The sequence below is a fragment of the Mytilus trossulus genome, chromosome 2 (genome assembly GCF_036588685.1).
Source record: "Mytilus trossulus isolate FHL-02 chromosome 2, PNRI_Mtr1.1.1.hap1, whole genome shotgun sequence".
Lineage (NCBI taxonomy): Eukaryota > Metazoa > Mollusca > Bivalvia > Mytilida > Mytilidae > Mytilus > Mytilus trossulus.
This window is the reverse complement of record NC_086374.1, coordinates 65,403,637-65,416,310: the sequence shown is the minus strand read 5'-3', so window position 1 is coordinate 65,416,310 and position 12,674 is coordinate 65,403,637. Positions and strand designations below refer to the sequence as shown.

Here is a 12,674-nt window from a genome sequence, read left to right as displayed (position 1 = left end):
AATGGAAATCAACTTTGGGAAGAATGTACGGATGGACAAGGGTAAAACTTATATTTGGAATATGGTCAATATCATTTTGATTTCAGTTAATTATACTATCAAAAGACATATACAGTGATATACAATTCATTTATGTATGAGATTTAACACATGAAAACCCCTATTCATTTAATGTTGTATGCAGTTAGTATTTGAAAAGTATATCATTCCAAATCATTACCTCTAAAAATGCATTGATTTCTCCCACCACTAAGGACCATTCCATTTGATCTTCGGGTTCATAGGTTAATGTGTAGTCTTCTATCTGTGTTTGTAATTCCTTCAAAATAATCAAATAGTAAACTTCTAATTTTTTTTTATATTCAATAAACTATTGGACATTAACAGTATAGTTCATATATATATGGAGAATAACAGTGTTAACTTTTTTTAGTTAAAACATAAAAATGTATAACAAATGTGAAAGTAAGCTGTTGTATAATAATAAGATACAAAACATGTAGATCTCCTGAATTGAATGCTCATAAAATTTTAATAAAATATTCAGCCATTGTTTGTTAATTTTTCAAAGTTAATACCTAAAATCCTGACATATTTCAAATAATAGAAAAGTATAGCAACTTGAAAGTATTTTCCTGTTTATTTGCCCTATTGTACAAAAGACTACTGACAACAGTTAACTCCCCAGAATCTGTATTTGCCCCCTTTTACTGGTAAACTTTGTTTAGACCATGAGCCTTTATACATGTTTTATTTAAAGTTTAAAACCATTGATAAAAACTTGATAAAGTTAACACTTACCTTTACTAAATCTTTAACCAGTTTCATTCTTTTCAGCAACAAACATACAACTATAAATCTGGCATAAAATCTGAGTTTTTTCACCATCAAGTCTGATCTGTAAGAAGCCATTTTGAGAAGTTTAATAAAAGTTAATAATTTTGATATAAATTTAGTTTTTGTACAGTTCTATAGGCATAATTGGTTCATAAGTTTTCTGGGGGAAATTCCTACTAGATTGAAATGACAGAGGTTTTCTTGTTTTGTATTGTTATTGCAATCTAGAAGGCAGTATACAAAACAAGAAAACCTTCGTTATTTCAATCTAGAAAGTATTAACATTTCCAATAAAAAGTTGTGTCATGCTTGATTGCTTCTTATTTCACTGCCTAAACTGGTTCCTTTTGAACAGAGATTAATAAATATACAAGTATAGTAGTAAATACACCTGGAAATCTGCTTTTATTTATATATATATTTTTTCATTAATATCACGAAGTCATCTTTATTTTGATCATTTTCAGAACTCATTTTTTTTTCACATACTGAACGCTCTATCAAACTTTAACTTGATTATAAACTACAACAACAAAAATCTGAATACCGGTATGCAGAACATTTTGTTGAAATGAGAAAAAAAAATAATGAATTAAAATCAATGATTCAAAACAAAAAGTGCTGACAAAAGATGAAGGTTATTCAGGGACACATGAGTGGGACTCATTACTAGGTGAAATAATTAAATTAGTCCGATGAACAGATATCCCATAGGAATACAGGAATTTGGAATAATATCCCATCTCATTTATTTGAAAGCATTTGATAATTTCTACAATTTTCATAAAATTTCAACAATACCTTCTACCATAATGTGAGATCAAGTGTCAATATGCAAAAAACATTGTTGAATTATAGATCATTACTGAAGGCGGTGGAAGTTCTATTTGATTTATTATATATATATTTTCTATACAGTCAATTGAAAAATTAAATATGCCTTTCTAGTGAGAAAAAAAACAAAACATAAATCAATTTCAGTGATGATCAATTTTGAGGTTAAACAAAGTTATATACTGTTTTTTTACTAACTTGCAACGGCAGAACTAAGGGGGAGGGTGTGTGTAGAGGGCATATTTTAAATTGGAAAATATATTCCTCTTATAAAAGCACCAAATTGTACTTACAAAATTTCACCCACTCTGCTCAGTAAACGTTTCATTTTCATGATTTGCACCCCCTTTCAAACATCCTGTATCTACCCCTGATGTGTGCTTAAAATAAACTACAAACCTTTCTTCTTTATTAGCTTTTGAATAGTATCCTCTATTCCTAATGGCAGAGTAAAAACTAAAGGCCTCATTTAAATAGTTGGTTTCACTCGTTCTCAAACTGAAATAAATAAATAAAAAAAAAGGTTATAGAACAGTGAAATAACAAATTGAATACTTTTAATTTAAGAAAAAAATGTTTTTTATCTTCCTGCTCAAAAACTTGCTGTACTGACTTAGTCAGAAAACAGAGTTAACGTTGAAATTTCTTTTTATCTTAAAACGAGAGTGCACATGATACATGTATGTATTGTCTCGTCTCCTTTACTTGATTTAATTTTATATCATACCGCTGATAAGCTTAGGTTATTGCTTATAATATTTGAGAAACAGACATAATTACAAGACTTGAACAGTGACCAATAAACCATTAACATAAAGAGGTCAAGGTCAAATCAGCCATTTCAAACAAAATGAACTACATTTGAAAATTCCATACACCAAAGATAGTGGAACTACTGCTTTAAGTATCAATTTATAGACCAAACCACAGAAACTTGAAATTAACCATTGAACTATGAAAATGAAACCTATAATTCAGACATGCACACCTAATAATCATTCTACAATATATGACAAATATAGTTGACCTTTTGCTTTAAGTATATGAAATATGGACTTAACCTCGAGAACATGACCTTAATCGCTGATCCTTGAAATGAGGTGGAGGTCAGTAGAACCCTATCTAAAGGACAGGTTGCCCTTGCAAGGATCCCATATACAAAATATAGTTAAACATAATAATTGAGTACTTCAAACAACAATTTTTTTTTTTTTAATGTAGTCACTGAACCATGAAAATAAGGTCAAGGACATGATTGACAACCAGATGCTCCGCAGGGCGCAGCTTTATACGACCACAGAGGTTGAACCCTGAACGGTTGGGGCAAGTAAGGACACAACATTCAAGCTGGATTCAGCTCTAAATTTGGATTGTGATTAAATAGTTGACACAGCATAGGTTTCTGACACAGAATGAATGAGGTCTAATGAACTTTAAAAAAAAAATTGCCTTCGAGCAATTCACTATGCTGTTGAATATTAATCCTCTCAAAAAAATGTTTGAAGAAATTTTCTTTTTATTTATGAAATCTGAAATGAAAAAAATTGACCCCCCAATTTTTTTTTCACATCCCCCTTTCCCTTATTTCAAAACTGATCTCAATTCAAATTTCTAATGAAGTTTGCAACAATAACTACTCATTTAAATACATCATAAAATATTAAAATGTAAAAAAGTGCTTGTTATCACTGACAATGACTGAATGGTAAAGATTGTTTTAATCTATCAGTTGGTAGTAAAAGTGAATATACATTGTATATTGTATAAAACAATGATTTAAGTTGATTCAATTACTATTCTGGACAAAGAAAGATAACTTCAATTGAAATCCAATTGGAATTTCTTGCTATTGCACAATATTGTGCAATTAGATATTTCTTGCTATTGTGCAATACTGTGCAATTGAAAATATTTGCTATTGCACAATACTGTGCAATTGAAGATTTCTTGCTATTGCACAATACTGTGCAATTGAAGATTTCTTGCTATTGCTGAATTTATAACTGTGCAATTGAAAATTTCTTGCTATTGCACAATACTTAAAATAATAATTTTGGATCCTGATTTGGACCAACTTGAAAACTGGGCCCATAATCAAAAATCTAAGTACATGTTTAGATTCAGCATATCAAAGAGGCCCAAGAATTCAATTATTGTTAAAATCAAACTTAGTTTAATTATTGGACCCTTTGAAAACTGGGCCAATAATAAAAAGTCTAAGTACATTTTAAGATTCAGCATATCAAAGAACCCCAAGGATTCAATTTTTGTTAAAATCAAACTAAGTTTAATTTTGGACCCTTTGGACCTTAATGTAGACCAATTTGAAAACGGGACCAAAAATTAAGAATCTACATACACAGTTAGATTCGGCATATCAAAGAACCCTAATTATTCAATTTTTGATGAAATCAAACAAAGTTTAATTTTGGACACTTTGGGCCCTTTATTCCTAAACTGTTGGGACCAAAACTCCCAAAATCAATACCAACCTTCCTTTTATGGTCATAAACCTTATGTTTAAATTTCATAGATTTCTATTTATAAATACTAAAGTTATGATGCGAAAACCAAGAAAAAAGCTTATTTGGGTCCCTTTTTGGCCCCTAATTCCTAAACTGTTGGGACCTAAGCTCCCAAAATCAATCCCAACCTTCCTTTTGTGGTCATAAACATTGTGTTTAAATTTCATTAATTTCTATTTACTTAAACTAAAGTTATTGTGCGAAAACCAAGAATAATGCTGATTTGGGCCCTTTTTTGGCCCCTAATTCCTAAACTGTTTGAACCAAAACTCTCAAAATCAATCCCATCCTTTCTTTTGTGGTCATAAACCTTGTGTCAACATTTCATAGATTTCTATTAACTTGAACTAAAGTTATAGTGCGAAAACCAAGAAAATGCTTATTTGGGCCCTTTTTGGCCCCTAATTCCTAAAATGTTGGGACCAAAACTCCCAAAATCAATCTCAACCTTCCTTTTGTGGTCATAAACCTTGTGTTAAAATATCATAGATTTCTATTCACTTTTACTAAAGTTAGAGTGCGAAAACTAAAAGTATTCGGACGACGACGATGATGCAGACGACGATGCCAACGTGATGTGATAGCAATATACGAAGAAAATTTTTTTTCCTATAAAAAATTTGAAACATAATAAAACACCTGTACACAAAGAATAGATCATCCTACTAGTCTTTTACCTTCTGAAATATATAGATTTCTCAAAATGTGCTTCATTCAAGCTTTAACACTATAGTAAATTTGTATAAAGAAGCATTTATTTCTTAATTAAACTTTATTTAATGTTATTAAAAAACCATGATATCATTGATGTAGTGTTATAATCATGTTGAAGGCTAGAATTAATTTACTTATAGTCATTACATGTCACTATATTAAGTTAAAGACAAAATTCATTTGGGTTAAAATTAATTAATTGTTATATATATGCATCTTTGATGATACAATAAGTCAATACAGTCAAATCTAACTTAACTACATGATGACCTAATTATCTCAATAATATTGAACTACTAAGACACCAATTACAGCTGTATGACCTAATTATTGCCCTGAAGCAAAATTATTTGTTTTGTAATTTCATACTAGCTAATGTCGCTAAACTTTACAGACTAAAAAATCAATTACGTACAAAATTACACTACTTGTTGTTTATTGATCACAGTATCCATAATTAATGCTACAGAGATAGTATATAGTTTGATATGGGATACAAGCTCGTCATAATTTTCTCAAATATATGCCTCTATTGATACAAAATCCAATAATATGTGTAGATTACGTGTGAATTAGTCATTATACCATGCCGATAATAACTTATCTTTTTTTGTTAACATAAATATATATATTGTAATAGTCTGTACTACAGTATAGAATAAGAGAAAGTCTTCCACTGACCAAGGCTTTTAATATAATTACAAACCATACTCATATTAATTTTTAATTTCATTATCTTTTTTACTATAAAGCAAATGTATTTACAGAAATTATTGAAAATGGACAGAAATTTGTTGGATTTTAAAGCTACTTATGTCCAAAAGTCTCATTTTTTTTTTTACTTATTGCGTTTAGTAACTGAAATGATTTATTTTGAAAATAACATTTTATTTAAGAAAGCCTGTAAATGTTGATCCTTCATTTAAAGACAATCCTTGATATTTCCATAAATAGACAAAAACAAAATTTACAAAACAAAATCAGGAATTTCCAGAATTCGTTGAGTAGGTGTTGGAGAAAACAGTTCAATAACATTTAGTAATTGTATTAGCTATTGCAGCAACTTTCTTAAGACATCCAGCACTGCAGTGCATGTATGTTTCTCCTACTGTGATTAATTAGCAGTTTAAAACATATCTTCTTTAAATAGGGGGGAGTGGGTAAATTGGTCCATGTTTTAGTAAAGGGACAAGAAGGAGAAAGAAGTTTTTTTGCTATATTTTCATGTTTAAATCAGATGTATATATATACATGTATTGTCAAATTTGGAGGTTAATCTAAAGAAACATTTTATCATGATACCAAATGTTTTGTGTATACATATTATGTTTACACAAAACATTTGGTATCTATCATTGTAAACATATATTATGTATATGGATACATATAAATATTTGGAACTTCTCAATTTTAAATGTGTCCATCACTCAGGATTCAACATTGGATCATTTTAGAATCTGTCACTGTTGGGTTTTTGATTGACTTTTCAAGTACATGAACTTTACAATTGTACACATTTTCAGCAAAAATAATATCTTATTTGCATCCCTCTTTACAAATACTCACTAATAGTGATAATATAGCTGCCCTATCTTTGATGCCACTTCTCCAATCTGCCATCTCTTCAAACCATACTTGGTATCTAATATTTGTCTGAAAAACAAATGTAATACTGTCATCACTGTAAAATAAATTCATCTAAGATACATGTACCTGGCTTATAATGTTGTACACCAAACTCATGTTTTGTCTACAAAAAAGACTTATTAGTGAAGCTTGAATAAAAAAGTTCAAAGGGTAAGAATTTGAAAAGCATTGAGGATCAAAAATTCTGAAAGGTTTTACCAAATACAGTTAATGAAATTTAGTCCTGGGCCTGGGGTAGAAAACCCTTAGTTATTTACTATAGCATGATAAGTTGGTCCAACAATAAATATTACAAAAATGTAGGACCTGTACATTTTTACTGTTGATTCATAATTTTTCATTGGATACAAGTTTGTCATAGATCTCATTGATATATATATAATATATATGCAAACCAAGAATCTAGTTATTCAACAAAGTACAACTTTTCTATAGACTTGTATGCAGACTTAAAACAAGAATGTGTCCAAAGAACACGGATGCCACACTCGCACAATCATTTTCCATGTTCAGTGGACTGTGAAATTGGGGTAAAAACTTTAATTTGGAATTAAAATTAGAAAGATCACATCATAGGGAACATGTGTACTAAGTTTCAACTTCATCGAAAACTACTGTGACTAAAAACTTTAACCAAAACTTTAACCTGAACTTCACACTATCACTTTTTATGTTCAGTGGACCGTGAAATTGGGGTCAAAACTTTAATTATAGGAATTAAAATTCGAAAGATCATGCATATTAAGTTTCAAGTTGATTGGACTTCAACTTCATAAAAAAATACCTTGACCAAAAACTTTAACCTGAAACTGGCACTTTCATTTTCTATGTTCAGTGGACTGTGAATTTGGGTCAAAATTCTAATTTGCCTTTAAATTTAGAAAGATCATATATAAGAAAGATTTGTACTAAGTTTCAAGTTGATTGGACTTCAGCTTCATTAAAAATTACCTTGAACAAAAACTTTAACCTGAAGTGGGACAGACGGCCGACAAACGGACGAACGAACGGACGCACAGACCAGAAAACATACTTCCCCTCCACTATCGTAGGTGAGGCATAAAAGTAAATTTCCTGACCTAGAGATTTTAAGTACCTATGCAAAAGTAGCAGTGTAACAAGGTTCCTCCTGGCTTGGAATATGAATGGGTGGGAATGCAAAACTGTTTTTTAGAGATCTCAAACCCCCCCCCCCCCCCTTTTTCATATTAATCAACTTTCTCATGCCTTTATATTGCTTATCAAAATAAAGAACAGAATGGGGTCCAAAATTTCAACTGTTCCTTTATCATTTTAATAGTTACATATACATAATTAGAAGTTGTTATTTTTAGGCTCAGCAGTCTGACCTTTAGCAATCAATTAGATGCCCGAGACTTAGAACATTTTTTAAGGACTACCAAGTAGTATTTATTTGAAATAAAGAGCTGTGCCATGAGTAAATGATGCACCCATTCCCCTTTTAGCTTGTCTTGTTTCTTTTATCGGATTCATATGATCAACTAGTAATATACTCAACAAGAATGTGTCCCTAGTACACTGATGCCCCATCTGCACATTTTTTATGTTCAGTGGACCGTGAAAATGGGGTAAAATTTCTAATTTGCCATTAATATTAGAAAGATCATATTATAGGGAACATGAGTACTAAGTCTCAAGTTGATTGGACTTTAACTTCATCAAAAACTACCTCGACCAAAAACATTAACCTGAAGTGGGACAGACGGACAGACGAACTAACAGAGAACGAACAAACAGATGCACAGACTAAAAACCATAATGCCCATAATTGGCATAAATGGGGCATAAAGGCTAACCTTTAAAATAAAAACATCTGGCACACAAAGTGAAACCAGATGACACAAAACAAGGGTTCTCACTAAGATTTGTTGAAGGCTAGTCCAGGGCATCATTATTTTTTCGCCATGGCCAGTCCAATAGTAAGAAGAGGATATTTATTGTCATGTAATTTACTATTCTAGTCTCCATGACCTAAAAGAGCACTGCAGTAACAATAAATTCAGGAATTCAGGTTACTTTAAAAAAAAAATTTAAAAGAATCATTGACTTGCCTTAGTCATTTCAGTAAGAACCCCAAAATCATGAATAATTTGGCACTATTCAATTTTCTAAGTTTCATGTCTCAATATTTGAAATAATAAAATAATATAACTCTCCAAAGTATTAACAAGAGTGTGCACACTGAAATGTCTTGCCTTCTTTACTAATCATTGATATTAATTATAAGTTGATAGTCCTAAATATAAAGCTTTATTACAACTTTCAAATAAACTTAACATTAACCAAGAAAACTAAACATTGACCAATGAACGACCTATTGCTTGTAGTTTAAGAAAAACAGACCAAATAACAAAATCTTAAGTTAACACTGAGAGATGAACCATGAAAATGAGGTCGAGGTCAAATAAACCTGTGCAACTGACATACAGATCATAAAATATTTCCATACACTAAATATAGGTGACCTATTGCATATTATATTAGAAAAAAAGACCAAAACTCAAAAACTTAACTGTGTGACCACTAAACCATGAAAATGAGGTCAAGGTCAGATGACACCTGCCAGCTAGACACGTACACCTTACAATCATTCCATACACCAAATATAGTAAACCTATTGCATACAGTATAAGACAAGAGTGCACAAACTGAAATGTCTCGCCTTCTTTACTTATCATTGATATTATGTTGATAGTCCTAAGTATAAAGCTTTATTACAACTGTCACATAAACGTTACATTAACCAAGATAACTAAACAGACCAATGAACCATGAAAATGGGGTCAAGATCAGATGAACCATGCCAGGCTGACATGTACAGCTAGCAATGCTTCCATAAAACAAATATAGTTGACCTAATACTTATAGACAGTTTAATAAAAATAGACCAAAACACAAAAACTTGACACTGAGCAATGAACTATGAAAATGAGGTCAAGGTCAAATAAAACCTGCCCGACTAATATATAGATCATAAAATATTTCAATACACTTAATATAGTTGACCTATGGCGTATAGTATTTGATAAAAAGACCAAAACTGAAAAAAATTTACTTTGACCAGTGAACTATGAAAATGAGGTCAAGGTCATTTGACATCTGTTCGCTAGACATGTTCACCTTACAATCGTTCCATACAACAAATATAGTAGACCTATTGCTTAAAGAATTTCCAAAAACTGACCGAAACACAAAAACTTAACTATAACAACTGCACCATGAAAATATGGTCAAGGTCAGATGACACCTGCCAGTTGGACGTGTACACCTTCCAGTCCTTCCATACACTGAATATACTAGCCCTATTGCTTATAGTATCTAAGATATGGACTTGACCACCAAAACTTAACCTTGTTCACTGAGCCATGAAATAAGGTCGAGGTCAAGTGAAAATTGTCTGACTGGCATAAGGACCTTGCAAGGTACCCACATAACAAATAGAGTTATCCTATTACTAATAATAAGAGAGAAATCAACATTACAAAAAATCTTAACTTTTTTTTCAAGTGGTCACTGAACCATGAAAATGAGGTCAAGGACATTGGACATGTGACTGACGGAAACTTCAAAACATGAGGCATCTATATACAAAGTAAGAAGCATCCAGGTCTTCCACCTTCTAGAATATAAAGCTTTTAAGAAGTGAGCTAACACCGCCGCTGCCACTGCCCCAACCGTAGCCGTCGGATCCCTATCCCTATGTCGAACTTTCTGCAACAAAAGTTGCAGGCTCGACAAAAAACACAAAACACAAAAACTTTACTATAACCACTGAACCATAAAAATGAGGTCAATGTCAGATGACACCTGTCAGCTGACATGTACACCTTACAGTGCTTCCATACACTGAATACACTAGACCGATTGCTGATAGTATCTGAGATATGGACTTGACCACCAAAACTTAACCTTGTTCACTGATCCATGAAATGAGGTTGAGGTCATGTGAAAACTGTCTGAAGGGCATGAGGACCTTGCAAGGTACGCACATACCAAATATAGTTATCCTATTACTTATAATAAGAGAGAATTTAACATTACAAAAAATCTAACTTTTTTTTCAAGTACATGTAGTCACTGAACCATGAAAATGAGGTCAAGGTCATTGGACATGTGACTGACAGAAACTTCATACCATGAGGCATCATATACAAAGTATGAAGCATCCAGGTCTTCTACCTTCTAAAATATAAAGCTTTTAAGAAGTTAGCTAACGCCGCTATGTTCAGCTTTCTGTGACAAAAGATGCAGGCTCAACAAAAATGGACAGTTTCAACAATTTATCAGCTAATAAAGTTCTAACACTCCTCAATTCGATTATGTCTTATGAGAAATTTAAACATGTTCAATGGATATAAACCAAGTCACCACAGTTAAATGAAAACGGCTCAAAGAGTTTTTTTTAAGGAATTATGTTTACTATATATTTTAAAAAGCACACAATTGATAAGGGTCTCTGTGAAGAGTAATATAGTATAAGCCATGGGATGGAGTAAATTGTTGTCGTATCAATTAGAACCAATCAAAATCTTGCATTTTAACATGAAGTTTATAATAGATACATGTAGATTCTACCGCTGCATTTAGTGTGATACGATATTTATCTACTCAATACAGTTAAAATTTTAAATTAAAATGTGAGGCTCGACAAGCGTTTCAAGTATCTAAAATTTAATTGTGGAGATTTGGAGTGGATAAATAATGTATAAAATGAGATTTGGTGGTGGAATCTGTTTCTCTAATGATTTTCAAACAAAATGTAGGAAAGCTTATTCCTTCTTTTAGTACGATCTGGAAAAAATATGTTCTTTCTGTCATCAGGCATGGTCGCCTTTTTTCATGCCGTCACAATAGGAATTTCAGATGAGAGCAAGAAAATTTGACGTCATAATCAGATTTTAACCAATGAAGAACTAAGATCAAACAAGCCACACGTTGATTTAATTTTCTTATACAATTGGTGCAGAAAAGGATAACTGACAAAGAATTAGATATATATATATGACTAGTAATTAGGTGCATATTTGTTCAATAAATGTCCAAATTTTGGACACAAGCTAGTCTTCACTTGATTGTTATAAAATCAACTTATTTCATGGATGGTACTTCAAATTTGTGTAGAGGATTTGGGGTAGTAACTTTTTCTAATTGTCTAAATTAGTTTAAGCACATTCGATTCTTGATCATCAACATTAATATCATATTCAATGATTAATTTAGAACAAGGAATAAGCTGTCAAATTGGAAGCAAACCAGCGTTTCTGCATTTTAAAAAGGCAATTTTAAGCTAAGTCTGTGCATGTTTCCAAATGCAGAGGCAGATTTAGAGGGGGGCCCAGACCCCCCCCCTTTTTTGGAAAAAATTTGGTTGCTTATATAGGGAATCACTGAAGCGTGACTGGAGCGGGCCCCCTCTTAGGTCAGTCAGTGGGCCCCCACTTATGAAAATTTCTGGATCCGCCACTGAAATCTATCAAGAACCATAACTCCTAAGATGGAAACTGAAAATTAATAGTCAAACTTAACCATCATTTTGTAATCAGTAACATAATATTTAATAAGACAGATCTTGATCACCTGCAATACATTTCAGTAAGGATGATTCCCTTGAAGTTTGGCTGAAATTGGTTCAGTAATTTCAGAGGAGAGGAGCTTTAAAAAGTGTAGGACAATGACAATATGGATGCCAAGTGAAGGCAAATGCTCACTGCATTTTCATTGATATTTTGATTTCATGACTTTATGAATTTCTCCATTTAAGCCTACATGTTTATTAAATTTGAATTTTGTTTAACATTTAAATCTGTGATTCACCAGTACCCACAAAACCAGGGATGACTAGATATCATTGAGATGGGAGCCATCTCTGTGGGCCCCACTGTCAATAACGTGGGGTAAAGAAAGTGTATGGATAATCTGATATGAAGCATTATTTGAAGTTATTACATAGTATCATGTGTGATTTTAATCTAAGATTTTAAGTTAAAACTGATAAATATTCTCAACTTACTTTCATAGTATAATAGTGATATGACTGCATGATGTGAACTCATTGTTGACTACTCTAAGGTGACTTCTGGATATATGGATTGATGT

General features: G+C 31.8%; 1 protein-coding gene across 1 annotated transcript in view; it reads right to left on the bottom strand.

Annotated features, from left to right (window-relative positions):
• The window catches only part of LOC134707804 (protein SCAI-like), a 39,197-nt gene that overhangs the window by 21,729 nt on the left and 4,794 nt on the right, over nt 1–12,674 (bottom strand). The window contains exons 3-6 of the mRNA XM_063567848.1: nt 6,477–6,563; nt 2,071–2,169; nt 802–898; nt 221–319 (exon numbers count right to left, since the gene is read on the bottom strand). Coding sequence (XP_063423918.1) covers nt 221–319; nt 802–898; nt 2,071–2,169; nt 6,477–6,563 — 382 coding nt within the window. The remainder of the gene's footprint in view (nt 1–220; nt 320–801; nt 899–2,070; nt 2,170–6,476; nt 6,564–12,674) is intronic.